At 46.2% G+C, this 22,732-nt stretch overlaps 1 protein-coding gene across 1 annotated transcript in view; it reads right to left on the reverse strand.

Annotated features, from left to right (window-relative positions):
• The window catches only part of LOC139239243 (regulator of microtubule dynamics protein 3-like), a 74,338-nt gene that overhangs the window by 14,782 nt on the left and 36,824 nt on the right, over window positions 1-22,732 (reverse strand). The window contains exons 8-13 of the mRNA XM_070867938.1: window positions 19,040-19,083; window positions 17,814-17,904; window positions 15,406-15,455; window positions 9,753-9,840; window positions 8,057-8,106; window positions 6,378-6,456 (exon numbers count right to left, since the gene is read on the reverse strand). Of these exons, the coding sequence (XP_070724039.1) occupies window positions 6,378-6,456; window positions 8,057-8,106; window positions 9,753-9,840; window positions 15,406-15,455; window positions 17,814-17,904; window positions 19,040-19,083 (402 nt within the window). The remainder of the gene's footprint in view (window positions 1-6,377; window positions 6,457-8,056; window positions 8,107-9,752; window positions 9,841-15,405; window positions 15,456-17,813; window positions 17,905-19,039; window positions 19,084-22,732) is intronic.

Consider the following 22,732-nt stretch of genomic DNA (forward strand, 5'->3'; position numbering starts at 1 on the left):
GTGAGCATCTGCAGAACCTGGAGGAGGTTCTTCGTCGACTCAACCGCGTGGGGCTCAGGTTAAAACGCCTGAAGTGTGTTTTCCTGGCACCTGAAGTGGAGTTCCTGGGAAGTAGGATTGCGGCAGATGACATCAGGCCCACCAACGCGAAAATGGAGGCAATCGAGAACGCACCGAGGCCACAGAATGTGACGGAGCTGCGGTCGTTTCTGGGACTCCTGAACTACTTTGTTAACTTCTTACCGGGTCTCAGCACACTGTTAGAACCACTACATGTCTTACTACGAAAAGGGGACGAATAGGTTTGGGGAAAAAGCCAAGAAAATTCCTTTGTAAAAGCGAGAAAGTTGTTATACTCAAACAAATTGCTTGTGTTGTATGATCCATGAAAGCGTTTGGTACTAGAATGTGATGCGTTGTCATATGGCGTCGGGTGTGTATTGTAACAAGCTAATGATTTTGGGAAACTGCAACTGGTTGCTTATGCATCCAGGACTCTGTCTAAGGCTGAGAGAGCCTACAGCATGATTGAGAAAGAAGCGTTAGCATGTGTCTATGGGGTAAAGAAAATGCATCAATACCTGTTTGGACTAAAATTCGAATTGGAAACTGACCATAAGCCACTTATATCCCTGTTTTCCGAGAGTAAAGGGATAAATACCAACGCATCGGCCCGCATCCAGAGATGGGCGCTCACGTTGTCCGCATACAACTACGCCATCCGCCACAGGCCAGGCGCAGAAAACTGTGCCGATGCTCTCAGTAGGTGGAAATAACGCAGCCCGCAGATCTAGCCATGGTTATGGAAGCATTTGAGAGTGAGCAATCACCCATCACTGCCCGGCAGATCAAAACCTGGACAAGCCAGGACCCCTTATTATCTCTAGTCAAAAGCTGTGTGCTTCACGGGAGCTGGTCCAGTGTCGCAGTGGAAATGCAGGAAGAGATAAAGCCGTTCCAGCGACACAAAGATGAAATGTCTATCCAGGCAGACTGCCTTCTGTGGGGCAATCGAGTAGTGGTCCCCAAGACGGGTAGAGACACCTTCATCAATGACCTCCACAGTACCCACCCAGGCATCGTAATAATAAAAGTGATAGCCAGATCCCACGTGTGGTGGCCTGGTATCGATGCAGACTTAAGAGTCCTGCGTTCACAGATGTAATACATGCTCGCAGTTAAGAAATGTACCCAGGGAGGCGCCGCTAAGTTTATGGTCTTGGCCCTCCAAACCGTGGTCTAGGGTACACGTCGACTATGCAGGCCCGTTCTTGGGTAAAATGTTCCTTGTGGTTGTAGACGCGTACTCCAAGTGGATTGAATGTGAGATAATGTCGGCTAGCACGTCCGCTGCCACTACTGAAAGCCTGCGGGCCATGTTTGCCACTCACGGGCCTACCTGATGTCCTGGTGAGCGACAACGGGCCACGTTTTACCAGTGCTGAGTTCAAAGAATTCATGACCCGTAACGGGATCAAACATGTCACATCTGCCCCGTTTAAACCAGCGTCCAATGGTCAGGCAGAGAGAGCAGTGCAAACCATCAAGCAAGGCTTGAAGAGGGTAACTGAAGGCTCACTGCAGATTCACCTATCCCGAGTCCTGCTTAGCTACCGCACGAGACCCCACTCACTCACTGGGATCCCACCTGCTGAACTGCTCATGAAAAGAGCACTTAAGATAAGGCTCTCGTTAGTTCACCCTGATCTACATGAACAGGTAGAGAGCAGGCGGCTTCAACAAAGTGCATACCATGATAACGCAAATGTGTCACGCGAGATTGAAATCGATGATCCTATGTTTGTATTAAATTATGGACAAGGTCCCAAGTGGCTTCCCGGCACTGTCGTGGCCAAAGAGGGGAGCAGGGTGTTTCGGGTCAAACTTTCAAATGGACTCATTCACCGGAAACACTTGGACCAAATCAAACTCAGATTCACGGACTATACCAACATACACATCAGTGGCAACCGGCACCACGTTGACCACGAAGCAGAACCCATCATCCACAGCAGCGCTGCAGGGCTCAACACACTAGGCAGCCCAGCAAGGCCAACTGCTCAGCAGCCCAGCGAGGGCCCAACAAATGATTCAACAAGACCAGCTTTCACACCGGGGCGATCAAGCAGGGCAAGGGCCCCAGATCGACTCACATTGTAAATAGTTACACTATTGACTTGGGGCGGGGGTGGGGGGGGGGGGTGTTATATATGTATACTCGTATTTACTCTCTACAGCCACCAGAAGGCTCATCCCCTGGAGTCCCAAGAGATCCCATAATCCCTTGGGAGCACAGGTATTTAAGGAGGCTTCACAGGTTGGAGAGGCACTCTGGAGACTTGCAATAAAAGACTACGGTCACACTTTACCTGGAGCTCACAGTGTTCAGTCTGGCTCTTTCTCCATACACAACAGGGTTGACGAGGGTAATGCGGTTGACATGGTGTACATGAAGTTCCAAAAGGTGTTTGATAAAGTGCCACATAATAGGCTGGCCATCAAAGTTGAAGCCCATAGAATAAAAGGGACAGTGGCAGCATGGATACGAAATTGGCTAAGTGACAGGAAACAGAGAGTCGTGGTGAACAGTTGTTTTTCAGACTGGAGGAAGTTACACAGTGGTCCCCTAAGGGGCTGTACTGGGACTACTGATTTTCTTGATATCGTAATAACTTGGATGTGGCTGTACAGGGCACAATTTCAAAATTTTCAGTTGAGAGAAAACTTGCACGTATAGTGAACAGTGAGGAGGATAGTGATAAGACTTCAAGAGGACATAGACAGGCTGGTGGAATGGGCGGACACGTGGCAGTTGAAATTTAATGCAGGAAAGTGCAAAGTGATACATTTTGGAAGGAAGAATGAGGAGAGGCAATAGAAACTAAAGGGTACAATCCTAAAGTGGGTGCATGAACAGAGAGACCTGGGGGTATAGGTGGCAGGGCAGGTTGAGAAAATGGTTTAAAAAAAAAGCATATGGGATCCTGGGCTTCACAAAGAGAGGCAAAAAAAGTAAGATTTTTATGATGAACTTTTATAAAACACTGGTTTGGCCTCAACTGGAGTATTGTGTCCAAATCTGGGCACTGCACTTTAGGAAGGATGTGAAGGCCTTAGAGGGTGCAGAAAAGATTTACGAGAATGGTTCCAGGGATGAGGGACTTCAGTTATGTGGATAGACTGGAGAAGCTAGCGTTGTTTTCGACCACATATCCGCAGCATAACTAAGCCCGCGTATTTCCACCTCCATAACATCGCCCGTCTCCGCCCTTGCCTCAGCTCATCTGCTGCTGAAGCCCTCATCCATGCCTTTGTTGCATCTAGACTTGTCTATTCCAACGCACTCCTGGCTGGCCTCCCACATTCTACCCTGCGTGATCTAGAGGTGATCCAAGACTTGGCTGCCCGTGTCCTAACTCGCACCCATTCCTGCTCACCCATCACCCCCCGTGCTCGCTGACCGACACTGGCATCCGGTTAAGTAATACTCGATTTCAATCCATCCATGGCCTTGCCCCTCCCTATCTCTGTAATCTCCTCCACTCCCACAATCCCCCCCCCCCTCCCGAGATGTCTACGTTCCTCTAATTCTGCTCTCTTGAGCATCCCTGATTATAATCGCTCAACCGTCGGTGGCCGTGCCTTCTGTTGCCTGGGCCCCAAGCTCTGGAACTCCTCCCTAAACCTCTCCGCCTCTCTACCTCTCTTTCCTCCTTCAAGACACTCATAAAACCTCCATTTTCAACCAAGCTTTTGGTCACTTGCACTAATTTCTACTTATGTGGCTCAGTGTCAAATTTTTTGCCTTATAATACTCCTGAGAAGTGCCTTGGGACGTTAAAGGTGCTATATAAATACAAGTAGTTGTTGTTGTTCTTGGAGCAGAGGTTGAGAGGAGATTTGATAGAGGTGTTCAAAATCATGATGGGTCTGGACAATAGATAGGCAGAAACTGTTCGGCGGAAGGGCCGAGAACCAGAGGACACAGATTTAAGGTAATTGGCAAAAAATCCAATGGTGACATGATATAAACCTGATAAGGCAGCGAGTGGTTGGGATTTAGAATGCACTGTCTGAAAGGGTGGTGGAGACACACTCAATTGTGGCTTTCAATGGGGAATTGGATAAGTACCTTAAGGAAAAAAATTTGCAGGGCTATGGGGAAAGGGCGAGGGAGTGGGACTGGCTGAAGTGCTCTTGCAGATGGCCGCCTTCTATGCTGTAACCATTCTATGAACACATTTTGAGACCACCAAGATAATTATAAACATGGAGACATAGAAAGTAGTTTCAGGAGTAGGTCATTCGGCCCTTCGAGCCTGCACCGCCATTCAATATGATCATGGCTGATCATGCAACTTCAGTACCCCTTTCCTGCTTTCTCTCCATACCCCTTGATCTCTTTAGCCATAAGGGCCACATTTAACTCCCTTTTGAATATATCTAACAAACTGGCCTCAACAACTTTCTGTGGCAGAGAATTCCACAGGTTCACAATTCTCTGAGTGAAGAAGTTTCTCCTCATCTCGATCCTAAATGGCTTACCCCTTATCCTTAGTCTGTGACCCCTGGTTCTGGACTTCGCCAACATCGGGAACATTCTTCCTGCATCTAACCTGTCCAATCCCGTCAAAATTTTATATGTTTCTATGAGATCCCCTCTCATTCTTCTAAATTCCAGTGAATATAAGTCTAGTCGATCCAGTCTTTCTTCATATGTCAGTCCTGCCATCCCGGGAATCAGTCTGGTGAACCTTTGCTGCACTTCCTCAATAGCAAGAATGTCCTTCCTTAGATTAGGAGAGCAAAACTGCACACAGTATTCAAGGTGTGGCCTCACCAAGGCCCTGTACAACTGCAGTAAGACTTCCCTGCTCCTATACTCAAATCCCCTCGCTATGAAGCCCAGCATGCCATTTGTTTTCTTTACTGCCTGCTGTACCTGCATGCCTACCTTCAATGACTGATGTACCATGACACCCAGGTCTTGTTGCACCTCCCCTTTTACTAATCTGTCACCATTCAGATAATAATCTGCCTTCCTGTTTTTGCCACCAAAGTGGATAACCTCACACTTATCCACATTATACTGCATCTGCCATGCATTTGTCCATTCACCTAACCTGTTCAAGTCCCCCTGCAGCCTCCTAGCCTCCTCCTCGCAGCTCGCACTGCCACCCAGCTTAGTATCATCTGCAAACTTGGAGATATTACATTCAATTCCTTTGTCTAAATCATTAATGTACATTGTAAATAGCTGGAGTCCCAGCACTGAATCCTGCGGTACCCCACTAGTCACTGCCTGCCATTCTGAAAAGGACCCGTTTATTCCCACGCTTTGCTTCCTGTTTGCCAACCAGTTCTCTATCCACGTCAGTATATTACTCCCAATAGCATGTGCTTTAATTTTGCACACTAAGATCTTCTGTGGAACCTTGTCAAAAGCCTTTTGAAAGTCCAGGATTCTCCCTTATCCACTCTACTAGTTACATCCTCAAAAAACTCTAGAAGATTTGGCAAGCATGATTTCCCTTTCATAAATCCATGCTGACTTGGACAACAACAACTTGCATATTAGACATAGTAAAACATTCCCAAGTGCTTCACAGAAGCATTCTCAAACAAAATTCCACACTAAACCACATAAGGAGATATTACAGGTGACCAAAAGTTTGTGGTTTTTAGGAGTGATTTAAAAGAGAGAGGTAGCGAGCCAGAAAGGTTTAGGGAAGGAATTCCAGCGCTTCGGGCCTTAGCTGAAGGCACGGCCGCCAATGGTGGAGCGATGAAAATTAGGTATGTGCCAGAGGCCAGAATTGGAGGATGAAATCAAATGTGATGCATTGTCAACTCTGCCCTCCACATTTAATCAGGCCAGTGTCAATATCTTCCATTTCACTGGTCTTCCATTTCACTAATCAATGAAACATCATAGACCAGTGATAGGTAAGATGTGCTGTCACATGATTCCCACTGATAATTTGCAGTGTGCAAAACAGGTAATCAGAGAGACATTCATTAACTCCAGTTTTTAACGTATAAATGTCCGTGATACTGGTTCTGTCATTCTCGGATGAGGCATTTCAAGTGTAATTGTGAACCAGGTTAGGCTGCAGCTATTGATACTTTCAGCGCTTGAACTTACTCTTGTGCCCCTCTGTAAATAACCTTTTGTAACTATTCTGGTAAAATACTTTTCCAGTTTTACAAATCTTTTTTTTTTAAAAGCCCATCAGCTTGACCTGCCAGTACATATGCTGCATGGCAGAGGCTGTTTCAATCAATTTACTTATGAAAATACTCTCCTTATTTCATACCTACATAAGAAACTGTGTGCAGCGGTACAAAGGAAAAACGGTTTAAATTTTTTTTCTCACCTGTTCGCTCTCCATGTCCGCTGCTTTGGCCGTGTCAGCGGCAGGAATGCTGCACTCGTTTGAGTATGTGATGTGGTAACTGTGGAAATATGGAAGACATTCATAGTTCTTATACATAGCCTGGTGGTTGTGGTGGTGGAAGTTTTGAGTCAAATCCCACCATTATGAAAATGAATTCCAAAAAGCTGGCAATTTCTGGAGTGGCAGCAGGAACTGACCATGGAGGGATGGGAACCCGTCTCCCTTACAGGTCTGGCCTACCTGAACCCCAATCCCACACTGTGTGTTTGATCCTTCATACTCTCAGGGCAGCGAGGAATGGGCAACAAAACCTTTCTGGTCAGTGTTGCTCACATCCCAAGAACAAACGTTAAAACTTTATCAGGTTGGTGTTCCCCATCTCTCCCGAAGGCACTGCCCCATGCTGGGATTCCTCTCTCCCGAAGGCACTGCCCCATGCTGGGATTCCTCTCTCCCGAAGCCACTGCCCCATGCTGGGATTCCTCTCTCCCGAAGGCACTGCCCCCCCCATGCTGGGATTCCTCTCTCCCGAAGGCACTGCCCTATGCTGGGATTCCTCTCTCCCGAAGGCACTGCCCCATGCTGGGGTTCCTCTCTCCCGAAGCCACTGCCCCATGCTGGGATTCCTCTTTCCCGACGGCACTGCCCCATGCTGGGATTCCTCTCTCCCGAAGGCACTGCCCCATGCTGGGGTTCCTCTTTCCCGAAGGCACTGCCCCATGCTGGGATTCCTCTCTCCCGAAGGCACTGCCCCATGCTGGGGTTCCTCTCTCCCGAAGGCACTGCCCCATGCTGGGATTCCTCTCTCCCGAAGGCACTGCCCCATGCTGGGATTCCTCTCTCCCGAAGGCACTGCCCCATGCTGGGATTCCTCTCTCCCGAAGGCACTGCCCCATGCTGGGATTCCTCTCTCCCGAAGGCACTGCCCTATGCTGGGGTTCCTCTCTCCCGAAGGCACTGCCCTATGCTGGGGTTCCTCTCTCCCGAAGGCACTGCCCTATGCTGGGGTTCCTCTCTCCCGAAGGCACTGCCCTATGCTGGGGTTCCTCTCTCCCGAAGGCACTGCCCTATGCTGGGATTCCCCTCTCCCGAAGGCACTGCAGCATGCTGGGATTCCTCTCTCCTGAAGGCACTGCTCCCCCATGCTGGGATTACTCTCTCTCCCGAAGGCACAGACTCCGGCTGGGATACAGTTCCATGGGTGGTATTTGCCTCTGGTACTAAATGACAATTCTTCATGCGTGAACTTAGACAGTGGGGTGTGTGGGGGGGGGGGGAGGGGCATGGGGGAGGAGAAGGATGGGAGGGAGGGGGAGGAGGATGAGAGGGATGTGGGAGGAGGGTGGGAGGAGGAGGAGAGTATCACAACTGAAGCTGATCCTGTCATTACACAAATGACCAAGCTGCACTTCATTGGGGGTGCTTCGATAACCAGCAGGTTGAGGATCTCTGGCTGATTTTCTTTCCTCCCTAGCTCAGGGCCACTGCAGGTTATTATAACTTCAGCCCATCCTCACAACTGTTAACCCAGCTACGATCAGCTAAGTCAGAGTAGACCAGGAGTTGCCCCTGGGACCCTGTGGTCCATACAGTTGGATATTGTGGTCGGAGCACATGCCTATGAATCATATTGTAATTTGAGTTTTTGGTAGGCTCACCCATCAATGAATTCAACCATCATATTAGCTTCATCTAGTGCCTTCATGTCCTGTAAGAGATGGAATTCACAATCAGCATTCTGTAGAGTTAATATTTGGCGGTAGGTTCTTTTAATCTGATTGTGGTGCGTACTGGAGTATTATAATCCAGTTATCATTGAGGAACATAGGAACAGGAGTAGGCCACTGAGCTGCTCGAGCCTGTTCCGCCATTCAATGAGATCATGGCTGATCTGTGACCTAACTCCATATACCTGCCTTTGGCACATATACATTAATACCTTTGGTTAACAAAAAGCTATCAATTTCTAATTTAAAATTAACAATTGATCTAGCATCAATTGCCGTTTGGTGAAGAGAGTTCCAAACTTCTACCACCCTTTGTGTGTAGAAGTGTTTCCTAATTTGATTCCTGAAAGATCTGGCTCTAATTTGTAGACTATGTTCCCTAGTCTTAGAATCCCCAACCAGTGCAAATAGTTCTCTCCATCTACCCTATCTGGTGTTCTTAATATCCTGAAAACTGAGGGCTTCAGCTGATGGGTGGGATGAGAGGCAGAGTGTAGTGTAGTCTAAATCCTCAAATGTTCTATAGCGTTGTAATACATCCCCATTCCTCTGTTACTGGTCATACATACAGGCTTTTATTGGTGTTCTTCTCCCATTCTTGTTACGCTGTTGGGTTACATCCATACTCTAACTGTCTTTGGTCTACCCATTAGCACTCCTAATGGCTACCACTCGCCGTGTTGGCTTTTGCTGGATGGCTTTCATCAGGTAATGGGAAGCGATTACTCTTTTGCGGCAATAATTTTCCAATTAATGGAAGCTATGGCAACCCTGCACCACGATCGTAAAACTCCTCTTGTGGCACTCGTGGAAAAGAGATAAACCCGTCTCATTTCCAGCAACTGACGCTCTGCTCTCAGCTGTGCTAGTTCACCATAAGAAGAATAAGACGATGGTTCCCTGAACCACAGACAGGTGCAGGGGATTGGCCAGAGACTAATTGTTCAAAAAGAATTGTTATTCTAAGAATAGTTGTTCCTCCAGATTTAACCGGTTTGTGGCATCGTATTGTGTGTTAATAAATAGATGAAGCGGTGTCGGTCAAAGTATTTTTTCATGGAGGCTGTCTGTGTCCCTTTATGCCCAGTTCAGAGAATGAGTGCACAGCAGAGACACATGGACGCGGTGCAGACTTTGGGCGAGAGGGTAAAATGGGCAGTACCGGAGCAGCTCCCTCCCCCCCCCCTGCCAACCCCTTGTACATTGCTCCCCACTGACCTCCATGGAAATCAGGGGGGATTCATGATGGGCGGCTAGTCCGATATCACCCAGAGTCAAAATTACACCCCAGTCACGGCTGAAGAGTTTGCAGTGGACATTGGGGCAATTCTGGGATTTGGATAAAAATCACTGAGACACAGTAGTCTCCTGGAGCAGGAACAGGATGTGATGACATTCATTATTATTTGTGGAGATAGAACGTAACCCTTGCCAAAAACAGGTTGGAAGTGCCACATTTATTGTGCAGTAGGCTGGGTGCATGTATCTTGATGGTATCCATTCTCTATTCAATGCACCAGCCACTGAGGTTTCACCAGACCACATACTAAAATATTCAGCTTATGCCTCCCAGAGATATTCTGTGCAATAACATTTTCACAAGAAATGCCTTATATTGTTTTTGTACCTGTTCTTTGTTTAAGTCCTCCATGTCTGTTGTTTCGGATACCTCAGTGGCAGACACGGAGCGGTGATGTGCGAATATGGTGTCGTAACTGTGGAAATATGGAAACGTTTAGCGGCTCTTCTGGTTCACACATGCCATTCTTCTTAGCTTCCCTTCCTCCCTCAACAGCAGTTGCTGGGGTATAATTGCAATGGGCGCCTCTGGCACCCATGCCACTGATCATTCGCCAGGTGTGAGCCTAGATGATGTGTCAATAGGCTATTTGACCTGATTGGGGGGGGCGGAGGGATTCAACAGTCAAGCTTGATCCTGTCAGCACCTGATGTCCCCACATGTACTTTCCATCACAGGTTAACTGAGGCCAATGGGACTCTACAGCCAGCTCATGGCAAGTGAGTTAAAGGTGGGCAGAGGAAACATTACAAGGACATCCTCAAAGCCTCCCTGATAAAGTGCAACATCCCCACTGGCACCTGAGAGTCCCTGGCCAAAGACCGCCCTAAGTGGAGGAAGTGCATGCGGGAGGGCGCTGAGCACCTCGAGTCTCACCGCCGAGAGCATGCAGAAACCAAGCGCAGGCAGCGGAAAGAGCGTGCGGCAAACCAGTCCCACCCACCCTTTCCCTCAACGACTATCTGTCCCAGCTGTGACTGGGACTGTGGTTTTCATATTGGACTGTTCAGTCACCCAAGGACTCATTTTTAGAGTGGAAGCAAGTCTTCCTCGATTCCGAGGGACTGCCTATGATGATGATGACAGCCAGTCCACCTGAGGCCAGGTATCTCAGCACAGCGAGCAAACCCAAGATCTTCTTCTGCCTTTTTAAAAAAAAAAATGTTGCTAAGTATTTCCTGAAGTGGCTTCTAAAATGATATGCTTACTTAAATTTTTTTTTTTAAAGTTCTCAAACAACACATGGAAAATAATTTGATTGATGATGCGTGAGGTCCTCTCAGGTAAGCCAATTAAACTTAATACCACTTCTCTTCACTGCTTGCACAAAACTTGCAGACTGGGCAGTTATTTGGCATTATAAACTTTAACATAAATAGATGCGAAGTGCTACACTGCGGTAGGAAAAATCGAAACATTACCTACACCATAGACAATAAAATACTGAATGGGGTAGAAGAGCAAAGGGATCGCGGGATACAATAACAACTTGTATTTATATAGCGTCTTTAACTTAGTGAAACATCCCAAGGAGCTTCAAGGAGTATTATGAGACAAATATTTTTTTGACACTGAGCCGCATAAGGAGAAATTAGTGCGTGACCAAAAGCTTGTCAAAGAGGTAGGTTTTAAGGAGAAAAGGAGGTGGAGAGGCAGAGAGGTTTAGGAAGGGAGTTCCAGAGCTTAGGGCCCAGGCAACAGAAGGCACTGCCGCCAATGGTTGAGCGATTATAATCAGGAATACTCAAGAGAGCAGAATTAGAGGAGCACAGACATCTCGGGGAGTTGTGGGGCTGGAGGAGATTAGAGATAGGGAGGGGGGAGGCCATGGAGGGATTGAAAACAAGGATGAGAATTTTGAAATCGAGGACTGCTTAACCAGAAGCCAATGTAGGTCAGCGAGCACAGGGGATGATGGGTGAGCGGGACTTGGTGCGAGTTAGGACATGGTCAGCGAGCACAGGGGGTGATGGGTGAGCGGGACTCGGTGCGAGTTAGGACAAGGGCTGCCGAGTTTTGGATCTCCTCTAGTTTACGTAGGGTAGAATGTGGGAGGCTAGCCAGGAATGCATTGGAATAGTCAAGTCTAGAGGTAACAAAGGCATGGATGAGGGCTTCAGATGAGCTGAGGCAAGGGGCGGAGGCGGGCGATGTTAAGGAGGTGGAAGTAGGCGGTCTTAGTTATGCTGCGGGAAGCTCATTTCAGGGTCAAATATGACACCAAGATTGTGAACAGTCTGGTTCAGCCTCAGGCAGAAGTTGGGGTGAGGGATGTAGTTAGTAGCTAGAGAACGGAGTTTGTAGTGGGGACCAAAAACAATGGCTTCAGTCTTCCCAATATTCAATTGGAGAACATTTCTGCCCATCCAGAACTGGATGTTGGACAAGCAGTTTGACAATTTAGAGACCGAGGAGGAGTCGAGAGAAGTGGTAGTGAGGTAGAGCTGGGTGTCATCAGTGTACATATGGAAATTAATGCTGTGTTTTCGGATGATGTTGCCAAGGGGCAACATGTTGATGAGCAATAGGAGGGGACCGAGGATAGATCCTTGGCGGACACCAGAGGTAATGATGCGATGGCGGAAGGAGAAGCCGTGGCAGGTGATTCTCTGGCTACGATTAGATAGATAAGGATGGAACCAGGCGAAGTCAGTCCCAACCAGCTAGACGACAGTGGTGAGGTGTTGGAGAAAGATAGAGTGGTCAACCGTGTCAAAGACTGCAGACAAGTCAAGAAGGACGAGGAGGATTAGTTTGCCTTTGTCACCGTCACAAAGGATGTAATTTGTGACTTTAATGAGAGCCGTTTCGGTTCTGTGGCAGGGGCGGAATCCAGAATGGAGGGACTCAAACATGGAATTGCGGGAAAGATGGGCACGGATTTGGGAGGTGACAACACATTCAAGGACTATGACAAGGAAAGGGAGGTTGGAGATGCAAGCATGGAGGGGTCGGGGGTTGGTTTTTGAGGAGAGGGATGATGACGGCAGATTTGTGAGAGAGGGGAACAGTACCTGATGAGAGAGAACCGTTAACAATGTCAGCTAACATGGGAGCCAGAAAAGGAAGTTAGATGGTCAGCAATTTGGTCAATAGGATCAAGGCAGCAGGATGTGGGTCTCATAAGAATTAGAAACAGGAGTAGGTCATTCGTCCCCTCGAAACTGCTCCGCCATTCAATAAGATCATGGCTGATCTTCTACCTCAACTCCACTTTCCTGCACTATTCCCATACCCCTTGATTCCCTTAATATCCAAAAATCTATTGATCTCTGTCTTGAATATACTCAAAGACTGAGCCTCCACAGCCCTCTGGGGTAGAGAATTCAAATATTCACCACCCTCTGAGTGAAGAAATTTCTCCTCATCTCCTAAATGGCCGACCTTTATTCTGAGACTGTGACCCCTGGTTCTAGACTCCTCAGCCCGGGGAAACATCCTCCCTGCATCTACCCTGTCTAGCCCTGCAAGAATGATGTATGTTGCAATAAGATCACCTCTCATTCTTCTAAACTCTAGAGAATATAGGCCGAGTCTACTCAATCTCTCCTCATAGGACAATCCCCCCATCTCAGGAAGCAGTCTGGTGAACCTTCGTTTTCGCTCTTCCACCCTTTCTTAAATAGCAGGGTTACATGAGTTACTTCCAGTCTATGGCACATATATCCTTCTTTAGGTAAGGAGATCAAAACTGTACACAATACTCCAGGTGCGGTCTCACCAGGGCCCGATATAATTGCAATAAGACGTCTTTACTCTTATACTCAACTCCTCCTGTAATAAAGGCCAACATACCATTTGCTTTCTTAATTGCTTGCTGTACCCGCATGTTAACTTTCAGTGATTCTTGTACAAGGACACCCAGGTCCCTCTGAACATCAACGTTTCCCAATCTCCCACCATTTAAAAAATACTCTGCTTTTCTATTTTTCCTACCAAAGTAGATAACTTCACATTTTCCACATTATATTCCATTTGCCGTGTTCTTGCCTATTTACTTAGTCTGTCTATATCAGCTTGAAGCCTCTTTGCATCCTCCTCACAACTTACATTCCCACCTAGCTTTGTATCATCAGCAAACTTGGATAAATTATATTTGATCCCCTCATCCAAATCATCAATATAGATTGTGAATAGCTGAGGCCAAGCACTGCTCCTTGCGGCACCCCACTAGTTACAGTCTGCCAACCCAAAAATGACCCATTTATTCCTACTCTCTGTTTTCTGTCAGTTAATCAATCCTCAATCCATGGTACCAGAACTGAGAGACTACAGCTATCAGGAAAGATTGAACAGGTTGGGGCTTTTATCTTTAGAAAAGAGAAGACTTAAGAGGTGACCTGAAAAAGATCTTTACAACTATGAATAAGTTGCACATGGTAGATGTTGGAGACAGTTTCCACGTGGGAGAATCCAAAAGAAGAGGTCATAAATACAAGATAGTCACTAATAAACCCAGGGAAATAAGGTGACATTTCTTTACTCAAAGTGGCTGAAATGTGGAACTCGCTACCTCAGAAAGTGGTTGAGGCGAATAGCTTAGATGCTTTCAAAGGGAAAGTAGACGAGTACATGAGATATGGGAATAGAAAGATGTGCTGAAAGGCTGAGATGAGGCAGATGGAATGGGAGGAGACTGGTGTGGAGTATAAACACCAGCACAGACTGGTTGGGCTGAATGGCCTGTTTCTGTGCTGTGTATTCTTAAGAATCATAGAAATTGTTGGCAGAGACCAGTGTCAGTCCCCAGCAATATTTACTTTAATCCCATTATTCTTGTGTATATGGTTTGTGTTATACCTTAGTGTGGATATCATAATGGTATATTTATTATGTAATATACCTACATTGTATCATTTGTTTTCCGTTTTATTAAAAAATAAATTTAAACATGTAATTTGCAGAAAAAACCCTTGAATTTAACCACGTTTATTATTAACCTACTTGTGTTAAAAAGCCTCCATAGCCAAGCTTTACCACAATGGTAGCTCACACAGGAATTAAAAAAATGTTTGTGGGGTTTGAAGCAAGTTTTTACATTTTCTGATCTGCCGCCCGTGCTGATTTTCTTCCTTCTTCTCTTCTCCCAAAGGTGCGGACTCCTTGCAGGATACAATTCCATGGGTGTACCTCACAACCAAGTGGTCATTATCCACGTGTGAACCCCGAGACTGCAAGAACCATCGGAGCAGGTCGGGGAGCGGAAGGAGCAGTGTGGCGGCGTACCACTCAAAGGAGCAGCACGTGCCGGAGCAGGAGAGCAACGGCAGTGAAGAGGGACGTCACCAAGATCCAGGTCGGTGATTGGAGCGTGGGCAGGTATTGAAGGAGCAGCGAGGTCGGGGCAAAGGAGTGGCGAGAGATTGTAGAGCGACGTGATCGGGGCCCAGGAGAGGTGAGAGTTCGGGGCCCAGAAGAGGCGAGGGCCCAGGGGCAGCAAGGACCAGCCCACACTGTGATATGTGTGCGCACTAGGTCTGTGCAGCAGAGCAGGTCTCCAGTCGTCTTGGTTAATCCTTGCTACTGGACCAAGACCTGGCTCTGTCAAGCCCGTGTGGTGACTGATGTGCGACAGTCACCACACATTAAAAAAATCCACGCACAGGCATCTTCCACCCTTCAAGATTTAGTTCGGACCTGGAATTTTAGGTCCATCATTAAAACACCTGTGAACTTTTTGACGTGGAAGCAAGTCATCCTCGGTTCGAGGGACTGCCTATGATGATGAGCATCAAAGTGGCTATTCAACTGATCCTGGCCTGGCTGGACGTGTACCTTTCCACTATCAGAAGTCAGGAAGCCCAGGGGTACAGACAGATAATCTAATGCACAACTGCTAGCCAAGCTAAGGTCAATGAACCCGTAAGAAAGTAGGAATCTAGGTTGGGCTTTCCCATTGCTACGAGATTATATTATCCACTACTCATTGAGACAGCACACTTGTTAATTCTACTATGATCTGAGTTTGTGGTAAGCTCACCTGTTAAAGACTTCAACTAATAGGTTACCTTCATGTTGTAGCTGCATGTCCTACAAGAGACAGAATTCATGATTAACATTATGCACTGCTAATACTTGGTGGTACACGGGTTTGCATGGTCTTTTTAAACAAAAGAAAGTCTTGCATTTATAGAGTGCCTTTCACACCCTCAGGATGTCCCAGTGCTTTACAGCCATTGTCTTTGGAAGTGTAATCACTGTGATAATGTAGCACATGTGTCAGCCAATTTGTGTACATCAAGCTCCCACAAACAGCAATGTGATAATGACTAGATAACCTGTTTTAGTGATGTTGGTAGATGGATATTGTCCAGGATGCTGGGGAGAACGTCCCTGCTCTTCTTCGAAATAGTGCCACCTGAGTGGGCAGATAGAGCCTCAGTTTAGTCTCACGCCGAAAGACAACACCTCTGGCAGTGTAGCACTCTTTCACGTCTGCACTAAAGTGCCAGCCTAGATTATGTGCTCAAGTCTCTGGAGTGGGGCCCGAACCCTCAACCTACTGACTCAGAGGCAAGAACGCTACCCGCTGAGCCACAGCTGACAGTTATAGATGTAAGATTAAATGTATGAGATTTGCGACAGAAAGTAGAAGGAACTTTTTGGAATGCATTACCAGAGGTAACGACTGAGGCATACACCATGCCAACATCTGATAGGTTAGATATGTGGTTGTCGAAAGAGTGATGCATTGATAGGAGAATGGGGTGGGTACTCGAGATTAAAACTACTGTGTGGAGGATAAATACCAACATGGCCTGTTTCCATATTGAAATTTTTATGTAACTGGTTTACATTTTCATACTGTGTGTTAATAGATGCATAAAGCAAACTCTGCCGGCTGATGAAGACCGTGGAGTGACTTGCATTTATACAGCGCCTTTCATGACCACCAGGCGTCCCAAAACACTTTGCACCCAATGACATACTTTTGAAGTGTCGTCGCTGTTGTAATGTAGGAAACACGGCAGCCAATTTGCGCACAGCAAGCTCCCACAAACAGCAATGTGATGATGATGAGATAATGTTTTTATTATGTTGAGTGAGAGATAAATATTTGTCAGGACACCGGGGAGAACTCCCCAGCTCTTCTTCGAAATGGTGCCATGGGATCTTTTACATCCAGCTGAGAGAACAGAAGGGGCCTCAGTTTAACGTCTCATCTGCAAGACAGCGCCTCTGACAGTGTAGCACTCCCTCAGATTTTGGTGGGTTTAATGCTGGAAGGCGCCAGTGGGCGTCAAGGATCGCGGCCAGTATAAATTCTGGTCATGTGTCCCTTTAAAAGCGTTAAGTTATGAGGTCAGGTTTCATAGACTAGGCTTGTATTCCTTTGAGTATAGAAAATTAAGAGGTAATGTAATTGAAGTGTTTAAGATCATTAAAGTATTTGATGGGGTAGATGGAAACTATTTCCTCTGGTGGAGGAGTCCAGAATAAGTGGGCATTATCTTAATATTAGAGCTCGGCTGTTCAGGGGTGAAGACAGGCAACACTTCTTCACACAAAGGGTGGTGGGAATCTCTCTCCCAAAAATCTGTTGAGGCTGGGGGGCGGGTGCCAATTGCAGATGTCAAAACTGAGATTGATAGATTTTTCCAGGTAAGGGTATTAAGTGTCATGGAGCCAAGGAGCGTCGATGGAGTTAAGATATAGATCAACAAGATCAAGGGGCTGAATGGCCTCTCCTGTTCCAATGTTTAAGAAATATGGTTCATAAAAGAAATGCACAGTAGTCACACCTATGTACAAAGAGTTAGGGGGAAAAGAAAGACAAAGTTGAGCAGTGTCTGCTAACTGGGGTGACAGCAATCTGCTGGAATGGGAGACGATTACATCCATTATCATTGGGTATGGAGACATGGCACCCTAATCCTCCAGTGGTGGCTCCTTTGGTGCCCGGCCGTAGATCGGGCAGTTCATTACTGGAGACACCATATCCATACGCCCGCAAAAGCATTTTCACAAGAATAACTTTTAAAATTCATTCTTGAAGATGTGGTCGTCACTTACAAGGCCCGCATTTATCACCCAGCCCTAGTTGCCCTCGAGAAGGTGGTAGTGGGTTGCTTTCTTGAACCACTGCAGTCCACATGGTGAAGGTGCTGTTAGGGAGGGAATTCCAGGATTTTGACCTAGCAACGAAGAAGGAACGGCTGATGTATCTCCGAGTCAGGATGGTGTGTAACTTGGATGGGAACCTGGAGATGATGGTGTTCCCATGCGCCTGCTGCCCTTGTGGTGCATTAGCAATGCAGCTAAATTGAGTTTCAATCAGCCCACAAAACACAAAAAGAATTCTCTTTATTTCACACCTGTATAACAAGAGATTCTGTGCAACGACATATTGTTGAGCATTTCCACATTTTCAAATTATTTTTGTGTTACCTGTTCTTCAATTTTGTCGGTGACCTCGGTTATTTCGACTGTGTCAATCAGAGGGATGTTGCTAGCAGCATCTGTGTATATACTCTCACAACTGTGGAAATATGAAAACCAAGTCCATACATGTGACACCTTTTCTGGCGCTTGCTGGGGTACAGGCTCACAGGCTGCAAGTGCTTGTTCTCAATGTACGAGTTCAGACAATGTACATCACCTGTGGGTTCACCACACAGCCCAACGCAATCCTGTCCTCACTGGGAATTCACACAAGCACACTTTCCAAAGCGATCGGTACTGGAAACCCTAGCTAATTTACCACCCACCCCCCTTCAGAGCCCAGAGGTGCATTCCGGCACCCTGACTGCCAGCCCCACCGAGATCAGGTGACTCAACCTGGCATCGAACCTGGGATGCTTAACTTTTTATTTAATGAAGGATGAGAAGAAATGGCTCCCAACAGTCCACGATTATCCAGAACTTTCGAACAATGCAATGCTATTTTTCTTGTAATGGAGAGTATGTACAAGATAATTCATTTCCAAGCATATGCGGGTCTTTGAAGTAAATAAGTAAAACTTAATACAATTTCTCATCACTATAAAGTGATGGAACCTTTAGTAGAGAAGAGGCCATTCGATCACCGTGCCTGCATTGACGCTCGCTCCCCCACCTAAGCTACCTGTTCTGTTCCCATTGTTATACTTTATACATTTTCTGCTATACCAACATATGGATGACGTATCTATATTCATTATGCAATATACCTATACTGTATATAAACTTGCTTTGTATTTCACAAAAATATAATGTACACAAAAATATTTTCAATCAATAGTGCAATAAATGACATAGTATATTGCATTTAAACAGCTCCATAGCAGAGCTTTGCAGGAGTTGAACTTGGGGACTGGAAATTTTTTTTTACATTAGTGCAGCCAAATGTAACTTCAGGTGGGAGCCTTGACATGGAGCGTTGGCAGGAATCGACTGTGAGGGACATTGCTGTCCAGCCCCACACACCATGTCTCCATCTGAGCAATGGCTACCAAGCTCAGGAGCACGGAGAGTAACTCTTCCTCTACATGCTACCGCAGCAGAGTTGGGCTATCTTGGAACAGGCGAGCAGTTGAACCCGGACCTTCTGCTCGGTGTAGCTTGGTACTGCCCACGCGGTCAATGGGGCAGGACACCGGTTGACCTTGTGTGATTTGAATTTGTTGTAAGCTTGCCTGTTAATGACTTCAACATGCACACCAGCCTCATCGTGCGTCTCCTGCAAGAGATTGAATTCACACCCAACAGTTAATATTTGACAGTCCACTGCTTTACTCGATGTCCTTTTAATCTAGTGGTGGCCTGCTCAGGTGTAGCACAGTCCAAACTATGATACGAGAATGTCAGCTGAATTTATAAAGAGAGTGCAGTTGATGAATGTCATCTAAAGCCTTTGAATAGTCTGTTCCCTTGAAAAACATACAAGTTTTTTTGGTGATGTTTCCCACTCCCTCCATGCATTCTGCTACTGTTTTCAATGTACCCATTAACACTACCCATTCAATGTACCCATTAACACTACCCATTCAATGTACCCATTAACACTACCCATTCAATGTATCCATTAACACTACCCATTCAATGTACCCATTAACAGTACCCATTCAATGTACCCATTAACAGTACCCATTCAATGTACCCATTAACACTACCCATTCAATGTACCCATTAACACTACCCATTCATAAGAACATAAGAAATAGGAGCAGGAGTTGGCCATTTTGCTCCTCGAGCCTGCTGCGCCATTCAATAAGATCATGGCTGATCTGATCTTGAACTCAGCTCCACTTCCCCGCCCGCTCCCCATAACCCTTTACTCCCTTATCGCTCAAAAATCTGCCTATCTCTGCCTTAAATATATTCAATGACCCAGCCTCCACAGCTCTCTGGGGCAGAGAATTCCACAGATTTACAACCTTCCCCTCTCAGTTGTAGCAGGACTTCTCTACTTTTATACTCTATTCCCCTTGCAATAAAGGCCAACATTCCATTTGCCTTCCTGAATACTTGATATACCTGCATACTAACTGTATTTCATGCACAAGAACCCCCAGGTCCCTCTGTACTGCAGCACTTTGCAATTTTTTTCCATTTAAGTAATAAATTGCTTTTCTATTTTTTCTGCCAAAGTGAATAACCTCACATTTTCCCCACTCACTTAGCCTATCTATATCCCTTTGCAGATTTTTTGTGTCCTCCTCACAATTTGCTTTCCCACCCATCATTATATCAGCTAACTTGCCTACATTACACTCGGTCCCTTCATCCAAGTCATTAATATAGATTGTAAATAGTTGAGGCCCCAGCACTGATCCCTGCGGCACCCCATTAGTTACTGTTTGCCAACCGGAAAATGGCACATTTATCCCGATTCTCTGTTTTCTGTTAGTTAGCCAATCCTCTATCCATGCTAATATATTACCCCCAACCCCGTGAACTTTTATCTTGTGCAGTAACCTTTTATGTGGAACCTTATCGAATGCCTTCTGGATATCGAAATACAACACATCAACTGGCTCCCCCTGCTCGTTACATTCTCAAAGAACTCCAGCAAATTTGTCAAACATGATTTCCATGTACCCATTCAATGTACCCATGAATACTACCCATTTAAAGTACCCATTAATACTACCCATTCAATATAACCATGAATACTACCCTTTCAATGTACCCATTAACACTACCCATTGCCACCTCAGTGGTTAGCTTCTCCCGATGCTCGCATTGAGTGATGAGAAGAGGGTGTTATTTTTCAGGAATCCTTTTAATGGGTGTTATGACAACCCTGGGCTCACACCAAAATCTTGCAATATCCCTCTCCTCCTTTTGTGAATGATATAAAATTGTTCAACCTCCAATCACCAGCTTCCTGATCAGGGCCAGTTCACCACTCTAGTAATATTTGGCTGTATTTTTGACACTGATCTGAAGAGTGCTCCAGGGTTCCCTAAAACAAAAGACCATGTCATACTCTCTGCTTCCTCACAGCAAGAAACTAACCGGGAACTGACTGCACACATTGCAAAAAGAATCTTTAGCATATTACCGAGTGTTCTTTGTATGTCAACAGATTCAGATTTTTGAATTTTACCTGTAAACAAATGAAGGCTCACCCTCACTCTTATGAAGACAGTGTTCCTTTAAGAAATACAGATCAGAGAATCAAAGACGCAGTCACTTAGAGTTAAGTGGGCCATTGGGTCAGTTCCGTGCTTTGGATAAGCCTTTGTTACCTCTGGACTTGACTATTCCAACGCACTCCTGGCCTGCCTCCCACATTCTACCCTACGTAAACTGGAGGTCATCCAAAGATCTTGGTCTTAACTCGCACCAAGTCCCGCTCACCCATCACCCGTGCTCGGTAAGCTTCATTGGTTCCCGGTTAAGCAACACCTCGATTTTAAAATTCTCAGCATGATTTTCAAATCCCTCCATGGCTTCACCCCTCCCCATCTCAGTAACCTCCTCCAGCCCCACAATACTCCATAATATCTGCACTCCTCCAATTCTGGCCTCTTGAGCAGCCCAGACCATTGGCAGCCATGTCTTCAGCTGCCTGGGCCCCAAAGCTCTGGAATTCCCTCCCTAAATATCTATGCCTCTCTTCCTCCAAAGATGCTCCTTAAAACCTGCCTATTTCACCAAGCCTGTAATCACCTGCCCTAATTTCTCCTTATGCGGCTCGGTGTCAAATTTTGTATTATAACGCTCTTGTGAAACACCTTAGGACATTTTACTACGTTAAAGGCGCTATATAAATATAAGTTGTTGGTGTGCATTTTGGGGCAGTGATATAACCAATGGTTAAAAAAAAGTTGGGGGTCTACGTCCACCTAATCCTTACAGTTGGAATAGTTTGTGCTTTTGGTACACACAGATAGATTTGACAGTTCATTACTGCCTGTGTAATTAAACAAGATTTGCACCTTTGAGAGAGTTTAGTGCCATTAATCTATGTATATATTTGTACAATCTGTGTATATATTCCTGCAAATCCCCTGGGAGGACAGACACGCCAACGTCAGTGTCCTTGATCAGGCCAACATCCCCAACATCGAAGCACTGACCACACTCAACCAGCTCCGTTGGGTGGGCCACACTGATCGCATGTCTGACACAAGACTCCCAAAGCAAGCGCTCTACTTGGGACTCCTACACAGCAAGCGAGCCCCAGGTGGGTAGAGGAAACGTTTCAAGGCCACCCTCAAAGCCTCCTTGATAAAATGCAACATCTCCACCAACATCTGAGAGTCCCTGGCCAAAGACCACCCTAAATGAAGGAAGAGCATCCGGGAGGGCGCTGAGCACCTCGAGTCTCGAGAGCATGCACAAAGCAAGCGCAGGCAGCTGAAGGAACGTGCGGCAAACCAAACTCCCCACCCACCCGTTCCTTCAAAGACTATGGTTCCTGTATTGGACTGTTCAGTCACCTAAGAACTCACTTTTAGAGCGGAAGCAAGTCTTCCTCGATTTCGAGGGACTGCCTATGATGATTATATTTGTATAGGAAGTCTTCACTCCAGTACACAATGCTCAATTACCAATAAGACCGTGTACAGTCGACTCTTAGTAACAAGTGTCAAAGTGGATATAGATATAGTCCCGGATAGTATAAGGGGTCCCAAATCAGATCGGGCTGCAGGTCCCAACATCGATGCTTAGTAAGCCTCTCAGATATATATTTAACAGCTCTCCAGGGTCAGGGATTGTTCCCATGGATTGGAGAGTCATGTGAATGTAATGCCAATAGTCAAAAAGGGCAAGAAGTCAGAACTGGGAAATGATAGGCCCATTAGACATTGAATAAATTTAAGACAGAAATAGACAATTTCTTGAGCGATAAGGGGTTATGGGGAACGGGCGGGGAA

The sequence above is a fragment of the Pristiophorus japonicus genome, chromosome 26, assembly GCF_044704955.1.
Source record: "Pristiophorus japonicus isolate sPriJap1 chromosome 26, sPriJap1.hap1, whole genome shotgun sequence".
NCBI lineage: Eukaryota > Metazoa > Chordata > Chondrichthyes > Pristiophoridae > Pristiophorus > Pristiophorus japonicus.